Source organism: Somniosus microcephalus, chromosome 27 (assembly GCF_052327205.1).
Source record: "Somniosus microcephalus isolate GS21.2 chromosome 27, FLI_Smic_1.0, whole genome shotgun sequence".
Taxonomy (NCBI): Eukaryota; Metazoa; Chordata; class Chondrichthyes; order Squaliformes; family Somniosidae; genus Somniosus; species Somniosus microcephalus.
This window is the reverse complement of record NC_141013.1, coordinates 4584880-4605792: the sequence shown is the minus strand read 5'-3', so window position 1 is coordinate 4605792 and position 20913 is coordinate 4584880. Positions and strand designations below refer to the sequence as shown.

At 44.0% G+C, this 20913-nt stretch overlaps 2 protein-coding genes across 5 annotated transcripts in view; one reads left to right on the top strand and one right to left on the bottom strand.

Moving 5' to 3' along the window:
• spg11 (SPG11 vesicle trafficking associated, spatacsin) overlaps window positions 1-10069 on the top strand; it is a 147659-nt gene extending 137590 nt beyond the window's left edge. For all 3 annotated transcript variants that reach the window (XM_085968394.1, XM_085968393.1, XM_085968395.1), the window contains exons 37-40: window positions 528-604; window positions 7295-7450; window positions 8850-9001; window positions 9775-10069. In XM_085968394.1, the coding sequence (XP_085824520.1) occupies window positions 528-604; window positions 7295-7450; window positions 8850-9001; window positions 9775-9955 (566 nt within the window). In that variant the 3' untranslated portion in view covers window positions 9956-10069. The remainder of the gene's footprint in view (window positions 1-527; window positions 605-7294; window positions 7451-8849; window positions 9002-9774) is intronic.
• The window catches only part of LOC147099903 (eukaryotic translation initiation factor 3 subunit J-like), a 42128-nt gene continuing 29866 nt past the window's right edge, over window positions 8652-20913 (bottom strand). For both annotated transcript variants that reach the window (XM_085968396.1, XM_085968398.1), the window contains exons 6-8: window positions 19098-19262; window positions 17814-17887; window positions 8652-13819 (exon numbers count right to left, since the gene is read on the bottom strand). In XM_085968396.1, coding sequence (XP_085824522.1) covers window positions 13703-13819; window positions 17814-17887; window positions 19098-19262 — 356 coding nt within the window. In that variant the 3' untranslated portion in view covers window positions 8652-13702. The remainder of the gene's footprint in view (window positions 13820-17813; window positions 17888-19097; window positions 19263-20913) is intronic.

Genomic DNA, 20913 nt, shown 5'->3' with positions numbered 1-20913 from the left:
TTTAAACGATCTTTTGCACTGGGTTGGCTGATTCTGCCCATTGTGCTGATCTAACTCGCAGAAACTCGACCCCCAAGTGTTTAGGCTTTTGTGCTCGTCCTCCATGCGGTTATAATTTAATTCCAAAATACATAAATCTCTCTTTTGGGGGGAATTGGCTGTTAAATTGGAACTGGTTTCTTTGTTGCTGTTGAGAGAGGAAGGAAATGAATGGTATAAAACTGGAAAATTGCACAAATAAATCACGTTTCCCATTGTGATTTAAAATATATTATCAGTGGAGCAATTGAAGGGCCTATTGAAGTTTATTTTCTGTAGTAATTTGATTTATTCAGAGAATCTTATCTCTGCTGTTGCTAATAAACTTTCTAATGAAGTTTCAGAACCCATCCACCATTATATAATGCACTGAGTTTAAAAAAAAAAAAAAAAAAAAATTAGCCCTGTATCCAAATTGTGATGCCTGTATTTTGAGATTATCGAAGGTGTGTGGCCCATGTTGTTATACGGCCCTTTCTGTGTTTCAGAGGTGACTCCTGAGTTGAAGAAATCGCTGCTGAAGGTCTTGACTTTGCTCAAAGATGCGGCTGAGAGCTACTCAAAGGTAGATGCCTTGATACTTGGAGCTCAAATTGTGAACTGTACTGAATACATATCCATGTGTTACCCAGTGGTTACAAAAAGTAAGATGAATATTTTCACTTATTTAACGCCTTACCATGCTGATAAAATGTCTGGGTTACACTATGAATTGCTTTTTGAGTGCGGAAACTCGGCAGGCAAACTCGAACAAACAATCGGATGAATGACCAGTTTGTGGTATTGGTTGAGGGAGGCATGTTGGTCAGGATAGCAAGAGAACACCCTCCTCTTCAAATAATGCCACGGGTTCCTTGATGTCCATCCAAGCAGGTAGATGGGGCCTCGGTTTAATGTCTCAAGATGTTAAGCATGGGATACTACATCCACACTTGGTTGTGTAGTGAGCCACATCACAAAATTAATTCCATATCTAAGGAAGTAAGGAGACAGCAAGAGATTGTGTACAGTGCTTGCCACATAGTCATAATATCTGTCATCTGGTATTCCTGGCTGTCCAGCAGTGGAAACCGTGATCAACACCACAGTTCAAGTGTGGGCCCATGGAGATCAGGTTTATTTGGGCAAACTTCTCCTAAGTCACTTTAAAGTTCCTGTTGGTATTGGGGAGAATTATTGTTTTTTAAATGAAGGCATCCAATGCAACCTGATTCTGAAATGGGTTAAGAATATTTCAACCTGGTTTCCCTGGTTGATCACTGCAGGTTAAGAGATCATTTATCTACAAAGTGTCCTGCATCTCCCAGCAGGAGCGGCACCTTCAGCCATCCCGATGTGCTTGGATTTTGTTGCAAATCCTCACTCATCCTTTGGTCACTTTTGTTTTTTTTTCATTGTAGTGGGATTTTGTTGCAAATGCGTAAGGTTCCGGTTTTGTAACCCCAACAACTTGCATTTCATCCCAAAGTGCTTCATGGGAGCGATTCTCAAACAAAATATGACACTGACCCGCATAAAAAGATATTCGGACAAGTGACAAAAAAGCTTGGAACGGTTTTAAGGAACATCTTAAAGGTGGAGAGGTTTAGGGAGAGAATTCCAGAGCTTGGGGCCTTGGCCGCTGAAAGCACAGTCCAGCCGCCAACGGTGGAGCGATGAAAATCGAGGCTGCTGTTAATTTCAGCGTAAAATCCAAAAGCATCTCATGGATGAGCATTCATATTGACTGTCTGCCTTGTGCACTCAGTGCTGACCAGACAGTAAAAGATTATTTCCAACATCATTCATCAATACAACAGTAAATAACAACAACTTATATTTATATAGCACCTTTAACATAGTAAAACGTCCTAAGGTGCTTCACAGGAGTATTGTAAGACAAAACTAAATTTGACATGAGGAGAAATTAGGGCAGGTGGCCAATAGCTTGGTCAAAGAGGTCGGTTTTAAGGCACGTCTTAAAGGAGGAAAGCGAGGCGGAGAGGTTTAGGCAGGGAATTCCAGAGCTTAGGGCCCAGGCAACCGAAGGCACAGCCACCAGTGGTTGAGCGATTTATAATCCGGGATGCTATCTCGGGGTGGGGGGCTGGGGCTGAAGGAGATTACAGAGATGGGGAGGGGTGAAGCCATGGAGGGATTTGTAAACGAGGATGAGAATTTTGAAATCGAGCCAATGTAGGTCAGCGAGTACAGGAGTGATTGGGTGAACGGGACTTGGTGTGAGTTAGGACACAGGCAGACGAGTTTTTGATCACCTCAAATTTGTGTAGGGTAGAATGTGGAAGGCCAGCCAGGAGTGAGTTGGAATAGTCTAGTCTAGAGGTAACAAAGGCATGAATGAGGGTTTCCGCAGCGGATGAGCTGAGGCAAGGCCGGAGACGGGTGATGTTACGGAGGTGGAAGTAGGCGGTCTTTGTTATGCTGCGGATATGTGGTCGGAAGCTCATTTCAGGGTCAAATATGACACCAAGGTTGCGAACAGTGTGGTTCAGCCTCAGACAGATGTAGGGAGAGGGACGGAGTCAGTGGCTCGGGAACGGAGTTTGTGGCGGGGACTGAAAACAATGGCTTTGATCTTCCCAATATTTAATAAGCCTATGAATAGAGTGCACCTGGCGGGCTAGATCACAAGGTAATCATGGCTCAGGAAGCCCATCTCGACGACTCTATCTGGATCCTACAAACTCCCATCACAGCATCTCGCTGTTCTGTAACTGGTTCCAGGGATTTTGCCTCTGCTACTGTACTCCGACGTCCATTCCATACGTTACTTACTGTTTATGTGAAAAAGAACTTCCTGATATCAGGAGACATCTCTGAAATGTACAAACCCCCCAACCTTTTTCTTTTCAACATCAGAGTCTAACAAATTATTGTCACATCTTAACTGATCTGTTTCACACTCTTGCAAGGGTTTCTCTCTCGCAGTTCCAGAATAATAAATTGACCAGAAAATTGCAAATTGTTAAGTCTCAAAATAATATCTTACAAATGCTACTGATCTATCCGGTGACCCATGTTCTCGTGCCTGCTTTTATGTGGTATGTACCAAACATTGTCCTTCACATTGTAAAAATTATACAGATGGGCATTTGTTGCAATATTATAGGTCAAAAAGGAGCTCTATTCATGCCCTAAAGGTTGTCCAAGTATCGTGACTGTTTGTCAATATTATTATTCTTTACGCAAGAATCTTATTTGCTGTACAATTTTTCTCTCTTTCCCCCCACCCTTCCCTGTCCCGTTCTCCGGCCTCGTTAGCTGCAGGCGGAGGGACCTGACCGAGGTCTTTCCCAATGCCACTTGGATCCAAACCCTTAGAAGCCGCCCGCGAGTGAAGGGATGGAAGGGTTACATTCCCTTGCCAAACACTCGGCAGTCCGAGCAAAGAGCAGGGTGGATGGAACTTGAGTCACGTAATACGCCACTTGCACGCAGCATTTTCACGTGCGCGTAGATTTTTTTAAAAATCCCAATTTTCTTATGACCAGAAAAAAAGAAAATTTAGCCTGAGATTGGACCATTGTGAGGGGATACAGCTGGTGGAAGGCATGGATTTCTGTCTCGTGACTGCAGTTGCTCCCCTTCAGCCCATTCCAGTTGGTGAAAGTACCCCACGGTAGATGGGGTTGACCCTTGAGCACTGGGGCACCAACCCACAGCACAGAAATGCAGATACTACCACAGCGACAACACCCTTAAAAGTTCTTTATTGGCTGTGAAGCACTTTGGGACGTCCTGAGGTCACGGAAGGTGCTGGAGAAATACAAGTTATTTTTTTTTATATAGATGCACAAACCCAAAAAGTGCAGAGATCCATGTGTCAGAAAGAAAAGTATTAATTCTTAATCATGTTTTGTTAGTTTCAAACTTGCTAATTCAGCCTCCATCTCCTAACCTCCCCACCCTGCTTCTCCAGGAATTGTCACCTAACATAAGTGCAAGTCTGCAGCTGTTATGGGAAGTTATATGATATGACATTTAATTTACAGAGATTTCCAAAGCGAGTGATTCGTGTAATTGTAATTCTTGATGATCCACAAACCTGTTTCTGCCTGAACACTCTGAAGATGCGAGCGACATTAAGTCTGACATTTGAAACGATTGTGTAGAATGAGTTTCCAGTCTTGCATCGTATACACTCCTTGGTTCATTTATCACTGGGAAACAGACTATATTATCTTTCTGATCAGTGTCTCTGAGCTTAGTGAATTTAAAAACAAACCTGGCTCATCGCTCTGTTACAGCCAGCAGCTCTCCACGAGTCTGGGATATTGGAAAGAAATAAAAAGAAAGACTTGCATTTATATGGCGCCTTTCACGACCTCGCAACGTCCCAAAGTGCTTTACAGCCAACTAAGTACTGTTACAATGTAGGTGTTGGTTGAGGGATAACAGTTGGCCAGGGATAACCCCCCTGCTCTTCTTCAAAATGGTGCCATGGGATCTTTTACATCCACCTGAGAGCAGACGGGGCCTCGGTTTAACGTCCCATCCGAAATACACAGCCTCAATCACAGAACTGTAGTTGGGTTTCCTTGTTGCTCGTTGTGAATGCTTTCCTTTTGTTCTGGCCCTGCAGCTGATTAGACATCAGATGCTTGAACTCCCTTACCCAACTTTCCAACGGGCAATTTGCCTTGTTCAGAGTTCACTTTGTTTATGGTATGCGAGTGACATTGTTTCATAGGAGGGCTCTTTGTACGTCAGTTAACTTGCATGGAAGCACAGAAAAATACTAGTTAGTTAAATGGGGTCTTGCTTTATGCCTCTGTGGTGGGATTGCAGAGGATTGCGAGAGTGGCTGGGAAGTGTGAAGCGGTTTCAGCAGCTTCTATTTTCAGTCTTGTTTTTGTTTCCTTCTCGGGAAAATTATTTTAAAAACTTTCATTTCTCCAGCCACCAGACATCCCAAAGCACTTTACAGCCAATTAAGTACTTTTTGCAGCGTAGTGACTGTTGTAATGTAGGAAACGCGGCAGTCAATTTGCGCACAGCAAGCTCCCACAAACAGCAATGTGATAAATCACCAGATCCATTTTTTTTTTACTGATGTTGATTGAGGGATAAATATTGGTCAGGACACCGGGGAGAACTCCCCTGCTCTTCTTTGAAATAGTGCCATGGGATCTTTTACATCCACCTGAGAGCAGACAGGGGCCTCGGTTTAATGTCTCATCCGAAAGACGGCACCTCCGACAGTGCAACATTCCCTCAGCACTGCACCAGTGTCGGTCTGGATTTTGGTGCTCTAGTCTCTGGAGTGGGACTTGAACCCACAACCTTCTGACTCAAAGGCGAGAGCGCTACCCACTGAGCCACAGCAGACACTAAACTGATAGAAGTCTTATTCTAAAAAATACCCAGGTCACCTTTGACGGCAACCATCAAATTTACTCATACTTTTATTCACTCATTAACAAGCTGTGACACATCAGAGATCTCTCATTTCATTGACGACATGCACATAAAATTTCTGGCTGTCGAACCTGTTACCTGTTGCTCTGGAGTTATGGCAGGAGACTCGGAGATCCCTGTGGAAATTCTCCCCCATAGTTTTAAATGTTCTCCGTGGAAGCTTGTCCCTGTGGCCACTTTAATTTTATTGCTGGCTGGAAACCGCTTGCCTGTGTGCATTAATGTCATTTCAGAAGCAGATGGCTCACTACTGATTAAAAGACAAACTAATCAGTGTTGGACTCAAAGTTCACCCAGATAGAAACAATTCATACAGATCATTGGCTCTGATCTTCCAGATTCAGTTTATCTTGTGTACTATTCCACCAAGCCTTCAAAGGGATGACCAGCTGTGGGGACTGTCGAGTGTCGACCTGTTTAACCAGTCAGCTCTGCTTTGTCCTGAAGGGGATGAGTGGCCTGAAACTGGTGCTTGATTTGTTTCCTTGGTCCCTATGACGCTTGACTTGTGAGTCTTGTTACCCCCTCCCTCAGCCTCTCCTCCTTTTTAAAAAAAAAAAATAAAAAATAAATAAATAAATAAATAAAAATCTACCTCCTTGATCAAGCTTTTGGTCACCTGTCCTAACATCTTCTTTGGCTCTGTCAATTTTTGTCTTATTTACGCTCCTGTGAAGCACCTTGGGACATTTCACTACTTTAAAGGTGCTATATAAATGCAAGTTGTTGTTGTCTTGCTTTGATGGGTGACGTGGTCTTTTGTCAGATTTTGACTAATTGTGAATTGTATGTTTCTGAGATTCTTTTGGGCTTCAAAGCCAAGGAGTGGGTGTAAGTGTTTCACAATAACCAGACTGTTCCATTAACCTCTGCTCGCCAGGCAGTTGCATCATCTGGGGCTGGTGGAAAATTCTACCCCCAATATCTGAGTTCAGACGAGCTTTTCTTCTTTGTTTAAAGTTAGAATTTTTGAAATGTGGAGATGTTTTATTATTCTTGAAATGAATCTAAAATGCTGCTAAGAAATCAAGTATTTGTCTATTGTGAAACCTGTAGTGTATCTTACTGTTTTTGATTAATTCTACTTTTTAATAAACCTAATTAAGTTTAGGGGAGATTAGATTTTTTTTTATGCAGAGTTGCTGTTGATCTGGAACGTGTTGCCTGAAAGGGAAGCAGATTCAATAAATAGTAACTTTCAAAAGGGAATTGGATAAATACTTGAAGGGGAAGAACTCACAGGGCTATGGGGAAAGAGCAGGGGGGAGTGGGACTAATTGGGAGAGCTCTTTGAAAGAGCCGGCACAGGCACGATGGGCCGAATGGCCTCCTTCCGTGTTGTATAATTCTATAATAATTTGTAGCCAGAGATCTACGGTCTATCAGTGTCGCCTTACCATCTACCGAGGAGATGGGGGGAGTGCCAGGTGGTGCGCTCCATATTAAGTGACCTTATCAACGGTGGAATGGGTTTATTGTTCAGCCTGGCATCCTATTCCACCCCCACCATCTTGTCCATGAGGTCGCCTTGCGGTTCATGGGAAGCGTGGACCTACCTACTTAAGTGATCATTTGCACTGGGTGTGTGAAAAATGGAAACTGCTCAAATCATAACAGTAGATAGCTGCTGCCCACTGCTGTAAAAAGTGATCCTTAAAGTCCTGTAACTTGGGCTTAGGACAAGTCCAGCTTGTTGAGTGTGATGGTGTCTAAATAGAGAGAGGTTTTCCTGAGTTAAGTAAGTCCTAGTTTATGGTTTTAAAGTTTATCATGTTAAGGAGGTACAGGTACTGGGTTTGTTCAGATTGGAAATACTTGCTAACCTTCCTCTTTCCAGGACTCATGTATCCGACGTGCCTCTCAGTGTGTGAAACTGGCCAAACTGGTGACTCTCCAGCTTCACCTCCTAAACAACAATCAGGGTGTGCAGTTAATCAACCTGCAGAGAAAGGACCTGATGCCTTGTATCCTCTCCTTGCCGAGGTTCTATCAGGTACTGAGAGAATTGTTCAGTTACATGATTAAAAATACCTGCAGTTGTCTCAATCGAGCTGCCTCACTTCAGTTTCAAATCTGAGTATGGCTGGACTCCATTGCTTTCTCGCTAATGGGTTTGAATAATTGCTTTTTCAACCCCTTCCCTCCAAATTATCACTGATTTCATTAAAATGTGGAGCCCAGATCTCTGATGATTCTGACTCTTTAGAAGTTCACGTCCCAAGGTTCCAGTCTGAGCTTGACGAGTGAAGCAATGGGTTAACATTCTGACAACTTCACCTTCAAACCCACTGCAGACTCCTGAACCTAAGGTCCATTTCTCTGGTTAGTTCACAGCGCAAAACTGCACCAAATTGTGTCTTGCTCAAAGCCACAAGCATGACTGATGCAGGAAGTTGAAATGCCGCACAGATACAATGGGACTGTCTCCTGAGGTTGGGGCTTCAGTGCCCTCGTGTGTCCATTCCCATGGCTCAGAGTATTGGATGCGTTAAGTGAGAAAATATCTCACTTAGCCAGTACAAAATTCGCAAACTTAAAAAAAAATATTGGGCCACATTTGGCAGCGCTTCACTCTACTTCAGTGTTCCTGGGTGAGAACAAGCAGAGCCCCCCCCCCCCCCCCAATTTCCTGCCACCCAAACAGAAGCACAGCTGGTGTCCTGTAACCACAGCAGTGTCGGGTCGGGCAGGGCAGGTTGTGATAGAAGGCAGCATTGAGAGTCTAAAGGAAAATAAACACAAAGGGTGGAACCTAACTGGTTTATCTGTGAATTGTTGCTTGGTACCAGTCTGTGCCTGTGTTGGGCTTTTCTCTAACTAGTGCTTTTCTCGCTCACAATAGCTATGCAGTAGGAGTGAAATAGTTGTAGCTTTAAAGGCACTGATTCCAATTTTATTTACATCGATCAGAAAAGAGAATAACCATTCCCGATTACTATCGTGGATGGGCATCCACTTAATGCATCGCTTTTTACAGGGGAAAAAAGGTATTATTTCCCAGTAAAATGGTGACTTTGTCATTTGAATATAATTCAGGTTTACTTCGGTTCATTCTTGTCCCCAATGCAAAAATCTACATCTGTAGCCAAGCACTTCATCCCTGTGAACCAAAATGTAGTTTGGGATAGAATGCCCCCTTTACCTTGTTTCCAGGAATCCCACCAGATCACATCATTTGAAGACAGATCAACCACTTTTCTAAACCATTAAACCAGTTTATTCACAAATATACATTTACAGTAGGAGCAGTATAGGCAAGATATGCAAAACAGTCCAGAAGTCAGTTCGAGTGGGTTAATTTTATAAACAAGTGAGATTTAATTATTGAAGAATGAATCAATTCCACTGGCAGTTAAATGTTTTCAGTCTGTCTCTCGTTTCCCTCCTTCCAGGCTGCCATAGTTGCAGAAGCATATGACTTTGCACCCGATTGGGCAGAGGTGTTGTACCAACACGTGATCGTCCGTGGTGAGTTTGTGTACCTGGAGGAGTTTAAGCAACAGCACCGGCTGCAGCACAGTCTGTTTGAAGAGGTTTCTAATAAGTGAGTACAGCCATACAGCTTCTGGTCAGACTTCACCCTGACACATCCCTCCACAGCCTGGGGATTTGGAGATTGCTTAGTCAGTGGTATTCAACGTTAAGATTTAAAATCAGTGGGCTGATATTTATGCAGCTTTCCTCAGTTAGAATTGGGGAAACCCAGAGAATAATATACAGAAATGGGATTTGCAAGGGGTGAGAGAACTTTTATTTCACTGATGTCTAGTTCGAAGGATCTAAAAGAAAAAGTGGGCATTATGTTACAGCTGATAAACTGTCCTGGTTCAGTACTAGTTTCAAACATTAAGTTAATGAAAATGTCTTAATTTCCAGTGTACTCTGAAACAAATGAGAAAATGTTATTTATTGTGGGACATAATACAGAGATGCTGCTGAAGCCCTCAGAACAAGTTGACCTGCTTCTTCTGTCTGACTTCGGTGTGTGTAGAATGGGCTGGTTCCCTGACTCTTAACATGCAGTGTCTGGCCATGTCACAGACTGCAATACAGATTCCACTGAATGACGAGTTGGTGTTCTGGCAGATTTTGAAACATTTGGCACTGACTGTCATGCAGGTCAAACAGACAAATTAGGTAAATCAGCAAGTCGTGATTTGCATTAGACAAAGCTAAAACATGTAGGCTGCAGCAAGTTCCAGGCTGGAGGCAGAATGAGTTAAAAGTGGAAGTCCGTGCAGTGAATTGCACAAGTGGAAATCCTTTAATGGGCAGGATCGGAATTGTTTTACTTAATTTCTTTTTAAACATTTCCAGGTTTAAACAACACAAGGGAGATGCTGTTGCAAGTCAGAACCTGAAGGGGTTATTGCAGTACTGTGAGGACATCTACCTGTTTTACAAACTGGCTTACGAGCACAACTTCACTGACATAGCAAACAAGCTCCTTAAAGAACCGCAGACAAGCTGCTATCTGAATGATATGATTGCCAGCTAGCTCTTCATGCTCCCACTTTTCAGCACTTAACTTTTTTAAATGCAATCTGAACAAATGTTATATATTGTAAAAATGTAATTGTGTAAATACAGTTTTTGCCTATGTTCAATCTAATTTCACAGGTGTCTCAGACCAATTTATTTTTAATACTTTCTTGTGCAGCCTAAAACCAACCTATGTCTCAAATGTACAGTACCCAGTGTATAAAAGGTACTTCCTGTACACAGCAGTTGAGCTGACAGTGTAGGACCGGGCACAACAGGAGTGTTTTCCACCACATCCAATATGATGGGCCTATTTGTTAACTAGTACAGGAAACTTTCTGGTATCCGGCACTGACTGGACAGAGCTGCTGCCGGTCGATCAACATTGCCGGAAAAACGAGCGCTAATGTTAACATATGGAGCTTCTGAGCTCTGTCTGAAGCAACAGCTTCAAAACAGTCGGCGCAGCTTGCAAGCGTCTCTGTAGCTAAGCAACAGCTTCAGCTAGACGCTTGCAGAGCCTGACTGGTGGGGAAAAAAAGCAACTTATCTGAACCAACTCCTGAATTTTACCAGTGGATAGAGCATTCTGGATATTTAACCTCCAGTTAAACGAAAGTTTCCTGTACCGTGCAGTATCTGACACAGATCTCTGGGACAGGACTGGCTGATTCCATGGTGCAGTTTATGATTTGCAAATTGGTAATATTTCAGTTCCGTGTCAGTAAATTCTCATCAGTAATTAGAAATGGTTTAAAGGAATTCGCTTCCATGCATCCATTCAGGCAGTGGAGTGACACAAGGGGTGGATGAGATTCATGAAACACCACTTCTGTTACATGGCTGCTGTTTAGTGGATAGTCTGCACCCTCTACCAGGCTCCAGCACTTGTTGCCAGCATCCTGCATTAGAGCTGTGCTTTTTTTTTTTAAAAAGCATTTCAGATAGAAATAACTATCCATGATATTTGTATAATACATATGGTGTGTAATTTCCTATGCTTACTAGCACACCATGGCTTATTGATGAAGTCCTTTTTAAGCAGCAGGAATATTGTTCTCTATACTCCAGTGAGGCTAGTGTCAGGAGTAGTAATATGATGGAGATTGAACAGCAAGATGAAGGATGCTTGCAACTCAAGAGTATGTCAAGGATTGAATCAACCACACTTCAATGAAGTGTCGGCTACTGATCCTGCTGCCTACATTAAAATCTTATGTTTGCCTTTGTGACACATTGCTTGTAAAATGCAGCGATACAGAAATCCACCTGTCCTACTAGAGTTGAATCATTGTACAATTACTAACCCTTGTCGGTCGCAACTCTCCTGCTGCAGTTCACTGATCTGCTGGGGAATTAAATGGTTTAAATTATCAAATTACTCTCAAGGAGTGAAGTGTCAGGCCAGGCCTAGGGTTTCATTAGACGGTTGTGTGTGTTCCACTCCTGTGAAGTGGCAATTCCCTTTTGGAAGTTTGAAAAACCATACCAGTATGTGCACCCATGTACCATACAACCAAATCAGTTATTACATATATTTTAAAGGGGGAAACAATGCATAAAATGATTATTATATTCATTTATTGTCTTAAAACAGGGCACGTGTCTAATTATGTTTACATGTAATGACCCTTCCTGACTAAACAGATGAGATTAATGTAAAAATAAGTTACTCATCTGTTGCATAAATTGTGTCCTTTCTGCAGACGTGAGAAAGTGTTTTGTATAATAAATATGAATTTACTGGGGGAGGGGAGAGATATTCAATACAGGAGCCACTCCCATTCCTGGTTTGTGCCCTGACACTAATTAAGACAAGGCAACAGGTACTTCAAAATTAATGCACATTTCCCTTACCAAGAAATGATACTGGGTTGTGACAGCACCTTATGATCAATGTAGAATCCGCAGCATTTACTGTACCAATGTCAATTTATATGCACTTCTAAACCATTTACAAAGGACTGTCCTGAAGTTACACTGAATAGAAAGCATGAGTGCCTTCAACTGTATACAAGAGATTTTTACACCCCCTCCCCAGTGAGCTGTGAAAATAAAAAGGCCACAAATTCCCTTCTGCAGCAGGTTTTGCTTAAATAGATTCTGCATTTTAGTTCCATTAGTGCAAGTCACTGCTTTCAAGAGGGAGAAAATAATTCTTCACTCCCCTTCCATTAGCAACTTTGATTCAAAAACCCTTCACAAGGAGACTAATTTCTCCCACCAAACCCTTAACAAAAAGCCAGATTGTAGGTCTCGAACATGGACCTTCTAAATGAACATTGAATGGGGCTGTATTATTAATCCATTATGAAAATATTCAAGCAGGTTCGGTATTTTTCTCCCTCCTTGCCTGATGCCAGTGACTTTGATGTGCAATTCTGTTAATAAGCAGCAGCAGCCACCTAAGCCCTTCACCCAGGTGCTCATTCCTTCCCCAGTGAGCCAGGACAGCAAGGGAGGGGGGGGGGGGGGGATCAGCCAGATTCTACGCGTGCCAGGTATCCACCTCACTCTGGACGCCAATGGCTGTATCCACCCTATAGCCCTATCTGATCAGTTAATGAGATTATTTACCCCCCCCAAAAAAGACATTTCTATAATATCTTTCACAGCCTCAGACCATCCCAGAGTACTTTTTGAAGTGTGGTCACTGTTGTAATGTAGGAATCACAGCAGCCAATTTGCACACAGCAAGCTCCCGCAGACAGCACTGTGATAATGACCAGATCATCTGTTTGAGTGATAAATATTGACCAGGACACCAGGGAGAACTCCCCCTGCTCTTCTTTGAATAGCACCACGTGATCTTTTACATCCACCTGATAGGGCCTTGGTTTAACATCTCATCGGAAAGATTACCCTACTCTTGTGTAAAGACTATGACCCAGCCAGCAAAACTCGGATTAAACGGCTATAACAATCTGTTTTTGTTACTGGAATCCACAAAATATCTTTAGCAATTTCTGGTCATGGAACCCTTAAGCTCAAACAATTACTGAACTGCAGGGTCCTTGTACACTCGATAACAACTCTTGTTGGGTTGTTTCTCCTTTTCCACCCCCCAACCAGGTTTAAACCATGGCCCTTTCAATGTACTTGTGTTTAAATTGGTCATCTGCACAAAAGAGAGAAAGAATAAAGGAGAAGTTATTTTCTTTAAAAACCTTCAGGCACCCACAGGTGTGGCCATAAAAATAAGCAATGTCACAGCAAAGTCCCATTGTCCCAAGTCAGAGAGACCATATAATATTGAGGGCGTGTTCTCTTAAGGCAGGAAGACCGACCCAGCAACCAAAAGCACAACTTCAGCAGAAAATCAGGATCTCTAACTAGTCCATTTTAGTTTTCAAAGGAACAAAAAAGCAGGCAAAATTCAAGAAATTTTAAAAATAGTAATCTTACTTTGTGATTCTACTGTACCACAATAAACGTGATATTACATCAGCTCAGGTCACAATATGAGGCATGGACACTGCAAGGCTCCATATTTTTTTTCAAATATATATCGCTCTCTTCTCCAACCCATTCCCCCCACCCCGCCCCCAAATCCATGCAGGTACTTTGTCCACACGAGTATTGTCACTGACAGTAACAATGCGCAATTATGGTACCAGTAACAAAACATGTTGACGTTAATATCAGGCATCCGGAGTCCTGTTTCCATAACAACGCAAGGGTTCTGTGCAGCTCTCGAAGAAACCAGCAGCAGGAGGTTGTCTACAAAAAACATGCTGGAAGAAGCCTGGATCACTGGCCACGATCACATGAAGTCGTCGTACTCCTGCGTGTAAGCATAGTCATCGAGGTCATCCTTCAGATTCGCCTTAAATCCACCTGCGAGCACGGGGGCCTTTTTCTTCTTTTTGCCTTTGCTTTGCTAAAAAGGCCAAAAAACAAAATGAAAAAGTCAACTTAACTCGTTATGGGAATTGTCCCTTCATGAACAGAACTTCTACAACAGCTCGTATTTATAAAACATCACAGGATCGTAATCCGACAAAAACTGACACCGAGCTAAAGGGAGGTCGGTTTTACATCTTAAAAGAGAACGAGGCAGAGAGGTTTAGGGAGGGAATTCCAGAGCTCCGGGCCCAGGCTGCTGAAGGCACGGCCGCCAATGGTAATTGGGGATACACGAGAGCAGAACTGTACGAACAGAGGGGTGAGGCCATGAAGGAATTTGAACACAAGGATGAGAATTTTAAATTTGAGGTGTTGCTGGACCGGAAGCCAATGTAGGTCAGCGAGCACATCGATGATGGGTGAGCAGGTCTTGGTGCTAAAGATCCAACAGAATAACTTGCATTAGCATCTTTTTCCACTGTCTCCAGTGACAATTTCATCTGACAGGCAGGTGCATTACTGTTGTAGGAACTGGTCTGGAAAAGTTGAGCTCAAAGGCATTATCCATACAGCCTAACCATCTAATCGTTTGAGTGTTGTGACCACTTTCCTCATGAACATACAGGAAACTCTTTTTATCCAGCACCGATGGTGCCGGTTGATCACAAAGTCCAGATTACAGAGAGGTATATTTACCAAGGTACAAGAGGCCCGGTTAAATGGCCACTAAAATGAAGTTGCAAAATCACCAAAGCATGGTGCAGCACAGTCTCAAACACCCTGCACTCACAGGCCACTTGCATAACATCACTCTTTTAACCAGTTGGTGGCCAGTGTTTATCCTGAGGTTTATTCAGCAAGGTCATAGAATGGTCTCCTGTGCTGTAACCATTCGGCCCGTCGAGCCTGTGCTGGCTCTCTGCGAGAGCACTTCAGCTAGTCCCACTCCTCCGCCCTTTCCCCGTAGCCCTGCAAATTTTTCTTCAGGTTCTTATCCAATTCCATTTTGAAAGCCATGATTGAGTCTGCCTCCACCACCCTCTCAGGTAATGCATTCCAGACCCTAACCATTCACGTCACCTTTGGTTCTTCTGCCAATCACCTTAAATCTGTGTCCTCTGGTTGTCGACCCGTCTGCCAATGGGAACAGTTTCTATCTACTCTGTCTAGACCCCTCATGATTTTGAACACCTCCATCAAATCTCCTCTGCTCCAAGAAGAACAACCCCAGCTTCTCCAGTCTATCCATCTAACTGAAGTCCCTTATCCCTGGAATCATTCTTGTAAATCTTTTCTGCACCCTCTCTAAGGTCGGGAGAACAGGCTGGGCACGCTTAGGGGTGATGTTACAGATTGAACCTTTTCCAGGCCTTTCTGTATAAAATGCACATTTAACAAGACTGCACAGCCTTCAACAAGAAAATAAAAAGGATCAAACAAAGTAAAGGAATTCTACCAGATGCAGCTGAATACCTCAGGCTGTAACAGAATACAGCAGGCTCTGTGCGAGACACAATGCCCCTTGTAATGGGAGTTTATCATGGGACCTTTCATGACAGCTAGTAAACACTCTTCAGATAGCTGACTGATTTGCACAAGAGATAATAAAATGCCTCAGGAATCTTCACTGGCTTTCTGTTAAAGGGGAATGTTGTCGTCTGGCTATGTATCATCACAGATAATTTGTTACACATAAAAACCGTCCCGGGTCACAATGAAATAGATGTGGGATGTTCATCTTTCTACAGAAGCCTACAGCCACCTCCCCCATCATAGCACCTAACTGCAGCTTAAATAATTCCAGAGTTTTGCCTGTATTACCGCACTACTAGAAGACCCTTCCAGGTATTGAACAAGCATGCGAAGTGGTGCTTCCTGACATCAGTCCTGAACACTCCCGCATTGTCCCTGCTATGCTGTGCGACCGCTCAAGTGATCTGGAGGCTCCACACAGGCAACTTACAGGCTTTTGATTGCAAGAAATTGTGCATGCGCGAAAATTTGAATGGGCCGCGCAGCCTGTTAAAGAGACCGCACAAATTTATTTACTTTTTTTTATTTTTTTATACAGGGAACATTGGTTCCTGGTGCCATGCCCCCTACCCTTGCAGTTGTGATTTAACTCAAAATAATGCTACGGGATTTACTTTTGCTATTAATATTTTGTATAACTCTTTAGGATCACTTATTTCAGGGCTGGTGTTCCTATTGCTCTAGTCCTTCCTCAACTTCTGGTGCTTCACTGCGCCACTTCCAAGGGAATATTTCCACCGTGACTCTGTTCAGCTGCAACATGACAGCCTCAGATTTATACTTTCAAGGATTCCTCAACCCCCATGTTTTATTGTTTTCTAAAAAGCTAAGTGGAGCAGAAATACTTAAGGGACCCAACCCTAGTCCCACATTTCCCAGGAGGTGCAAATGGTTAAACATTTCTTTCCCCAGAGATTGATCAGGAGCTGAATGTTTTTATTTCAGTCTCACGAGTCTTTGTTAGTTTCTTGTTCAAGTCCCTGTCTGGGATTTCCTTCGGATATTAGATAAGACGATAGGACTTTAGGGAAAAGCTTCAATGCAGACTGGGGCCTTCAACACATCTTATCCACCATCAAGACAATTAGTCAGAGAAAGAAAAAAGGGTATTTTCCAACCATAGCACAGGCCATTGAGTCTACAACAGTTCTTTGCTAGACTAATCCAAAACTAATCCCAGCGCACCACGCTCTTTTTTATAGCCCTGTTTCATCACCTATCTTTTTCCTTAAAGGATGCAATGGTGTCTGCCTCAATTACTCCTTGTGGCAAACCATTCATTGCTCCCAACAACTCTCTGTATAAAGACATTTCTTCCAACCTTTCTCGTCATTCTTGGTGGTAAATTTAAGTTGATGGCCCCTAGTTATCGACTCGCCGACCAGAGGAAATAAGTCTTTCCCTACTCACCCTGAAAATCCACCCTGATTTTAAAAAGCTCTATAGCATGTCCTCCTAGCTGTCTCTGCTCCAATGGATAGTGTATCGCATCCCTCATAACTAGTTTCCCATTCCTAGCGCCATCCTGGAGAAGCTACGCTGTATTTAGGTTTCAATGTCCTTTCTATAATAGGGAGCCCAGAACAGCACACAGGAAATAAGAAAAGAACTTGCATTTCGATAGCGATTTTCAGACCTCAGGATATCCCAAAGAGCTTTACACTTTTTGCAGTGGAGTCACTGTTGCAATGTAGGAAACACAGCAGCCAATTTGCACACAGTAAGGTCCCACAAAGAGCAACGTGATAACGTCCAAATAATCTGTTTTAGTGATGTTGGTTGAGGGATAAATATTGGTCCCAGGACACCGGGAATAACTCCTCTGCTCTTCTTCAAAATAGTGCCGCGGGATCTTTTATGTCGACATGAGGGGGAAGACAGGCCTCGATTTAACATCTCGCTCAAAAGACGGCACCTCCGACAGTGCGGCGCTCCCTCAGCACTGCACTGGAGTGTCAGCCAAGATTTTTTGCTCAAGTCTCTGGAGTGGGGACTTGAACCCATGACCTTCTGACTCAGGCGAGTGTGCTACCCACTGAGCCACAGCTGACCTGGCTCGAATGATGGCCCAAACAAGGTTTTGTACAAACTGATCATAACCTTTGCTCTTCTATTCTATGCTCCTATTTTTAAAACCCAAAATACCTTTTTTCATGGGTTTGCTTACATCCGTTGTATGGGGGGGGGGGGGGGGCGGGAAAGAGGGGCCAGGCCGGGAGGGGGCCCCGAGGGGGGAAGAGGGCCGGGAGGGGGCCCCGAGGGGGGAAGAGGCCCGGGAGGGGTTGGGAGGGGCCCCCCCCCCGAGGGGGAGGGGTCAGGAGGGGCCCCCCCAAGGGGGAGGGGTCGGGAGGGCCCCGAGGGGGAGGGGGAGGGGGGGGGGGGGGGGAGAGAAGGGGTTGGGAGGGCCCCCCCGAGGGGGAGGGGGAGGCCCCCCGACGGGGGGAGGGGTCGGGGGGGGGGGAAGAGGCCGAGAGGGTCCCCGAGGATCTCCTTACCTTTTCTTGTTTCAGCTTTTCACTACACAGCGACGTCAGAGAGTTGTTCAGCTTTTTCAAGTCGTCAACTTCCACTGAAAAAGACGGTCAGAGGTGAACTCCTGCGACTGCCCCGGACACACACAAGCGGCTGCACAACTTTAGTGAAAAACAGTGGCATTTCAACATCACATCCAAAAACAACACGGGGGCGATAGAATCCATGGGTCCCTCAATGATCAAAGCGCACTAGCATGCACCGCTCCCTGCTGGGAGAGAGGATCGCGATTGGGCTTGGACCTTGAATGTAGCCCCAGATAGGATGAAATTCTCCAGTTTGAGCCTGTTGGGGTTCCGCATGGAGTTGGAGTAGCGTCAGGCTCCGAATGAGAAATACTCCAATTCAGCAGCAACAGCCTCAACTCAAAATCTCAGCAGTTGATTTTTTGTAAGCCTTGCCTGGTTAGATTTCTCGAGCCCATTGGTGCCCTGGATACAGCGTCATCTTTTGACACCCCCAGTGCTCATTAATTGGCATTTAAATACTTTCGTGCCTAACTATGAAACCAAAGAAAGTTAAGAGACTTCAATAAAATAAAAACAATTGTTAAATACACTGGCTCACTACTGGGATATGGAAGGATGGGACAGACCAGTCACTGTGGGGGTGGGAAGCTGGGATAGTTTCAACTTGGCTCCAGATAATCATGTAAACCAATCCCTTAACATGTGGGACAAGCAGTAGAAAGCTTACCAGCACCGTGCTGGTAAATTGGTGCCGTTTTAGCTGCTTAAACGCCTGCAGTTCCACTACACATCCAGAGAAGAGAAGACCGAGGGGGTGACCTGATGGGCGTCTTCAAGATTATGAAGGGGTTTGATAGGGTAGACGCTGAGATGATGTTGGGGGAAAGTCTAAAATTAGAAGTCATAAATATAAGATGGCCACTAATAAATCCAATCGGGAATTCAGGAGAAACTTCTTTACCCAGAGAGTGGGGAGAACGTGGAACTCGCTAGCACAGGGAGTGGTTGCGGCAAACAGCATAGGTGCATTTAAGGGGAAACTAGATAAACGCCGATTGGCCTGTTTCTGTGCTGTGAATCCTTTGTTTCCAAGCTTCAGCTCTTGCTAATTTACACACAAGCTTTGTGGGAGACTCCACCCTGGGAAACACAAACTCCATCTGTGTGGGATTATCAGTAGCTGGGTTCGGAGGCTCAAGCACAGTGACTGGTTTCTGCGTTCGACAAGACACACAAGCCAAGCAAAATAAATCTCACATTCGCAAAGGATCGACTTACATGAAATGCTGACATCTTGAAGCAAGGTTTCTAGGAAGTCCACATAATGCACTGACTTTTCAAACTGCGTAATCTTTTCCTTCAGGAGCTTTCCAAATTCTGTGAAGTCTTCTTTAGTGGATGGACACATGGAGTCAATGCCAAGCTGCATTACACTGTTCATGCCTGGAAGAGGAAGGCAGCGTGCAATGAAAGTTCGATTACTTTGGACAAGCCTCAAAATTCTAGCACCTCCTCCCCCACGCTCCGCGCCAAACGATCTTTCATTTGTCTCATAGGCTGCTCGCAATTCTACACATCATCCCCACTCCCAAATCAGTAAAGGTAAGCAGTCAGGATGCTCCCACTGTCCCCATTGCAGAGAGGGAAAGACAGTGCAGAGCAAGACCTCAGCTATTAGTTCCCCCCTCTTCCGGTGGGGGCGTGTTGTCAAAAAGCCCCCCTGCTCAATAATCTCAGGCTCCTACCTATGACCACCTGCATTGGCAAAGCAGTCACGAAATCACCGAGCTACACCTAGCAAACTCGGACATTTCAAGCCCCAGAGATTCTGGCTCTAGAAGATCTCAAATCTGTGCTTGCAACCAACACTGGGGCAATGCACTGGGCCCCTGAAGGTAAGTTATCTAAACATTCATGGCGTGAGCATCCCGTACTTCCACACGGGTGAGAGAGACAAGGAGAATGAGAGCGCAGAGAATCTTATTTACACGGTGCTTTACGCATTCTCAGGACATCATAAAGCATTTTACAGCCAGTTACTTTTGAAGTGTAGTCACTTGTTATGTAGCAACCAATAGGCAAGGTCCCACAAATAGCAATGAGAGAACGATCAGTTAATCTTATTTTTGGTGTCGGCAGGAGGAGAAGTGTTTGCCAGGACACCAGAACTCCTCTGCTCTTCCTCAAATGAGAGGATGAAACGTTCAGCTCTCTCCACACCATGGGGGGAGATTTACTCTGCAAACAAGGTTGGGATTTTGTGACAGCAGAGGAATCATCATGGCATATATATGAAAATCTCACCGTTACACTGGTTCAACGGAATTGACAGCAATAATTGACTACAGAGGCAAACCCCGTTATTCCTTTTCCTCAAACACGCTCCAATTGCTCGCCATTTTCTCAATTCCTTTCCCCGCTCCATCCATTTAGCATCACTCCAACATCTGGATTCAAAGCCCCAAGAAACACATCCCTGGAGATGTGCAGTTTTGTGCCAATATGCAAGCAATTCAGCTGGATTTACACCAGGGAAGAGTTCATGCCACATTCCCTTAAATGGCCAGTGTAAACGCTGTAAAAGAACCCATCATTGCACTAGCAAAACTTTTTTTTTGTAGATCCATTGCAACCCAGCACCATGAACACAAGTCCGTCTGGTTAGGGTCAGAGCACACAACTGGGTTCACATAGTAGGGAGGCTTAATCAGACTATTACCACCACAAATATGCTGGGTCACTTTTGTTCTGCAAAATGCTCACACATTGGCATTCTTCCCCATGTCCACCTTTGATCCTAATCTACAGCAATTACCTGCAATTCAAACCCTTTTATGTTTTCTGCCATTTAAAGGAATATGTAACAACTTTAAAATGGTTTCACCGTGGCCATTCATATTTCCCCCCAATTAATTACAAATTGCATTTATAAAATCTCATTTTGTGGTAAGTAAAACTCCTTATAATTAGCATACTGCTGTGTCCAAGACCAGAGTACTATAATGGGGCATGGGAGCGACACTCTCCTAGAGTTCTACAAGGATGTTCGACTGGCTGAGGTGGCCGTCAGACCCTTACATACTCTTTCTTCTCC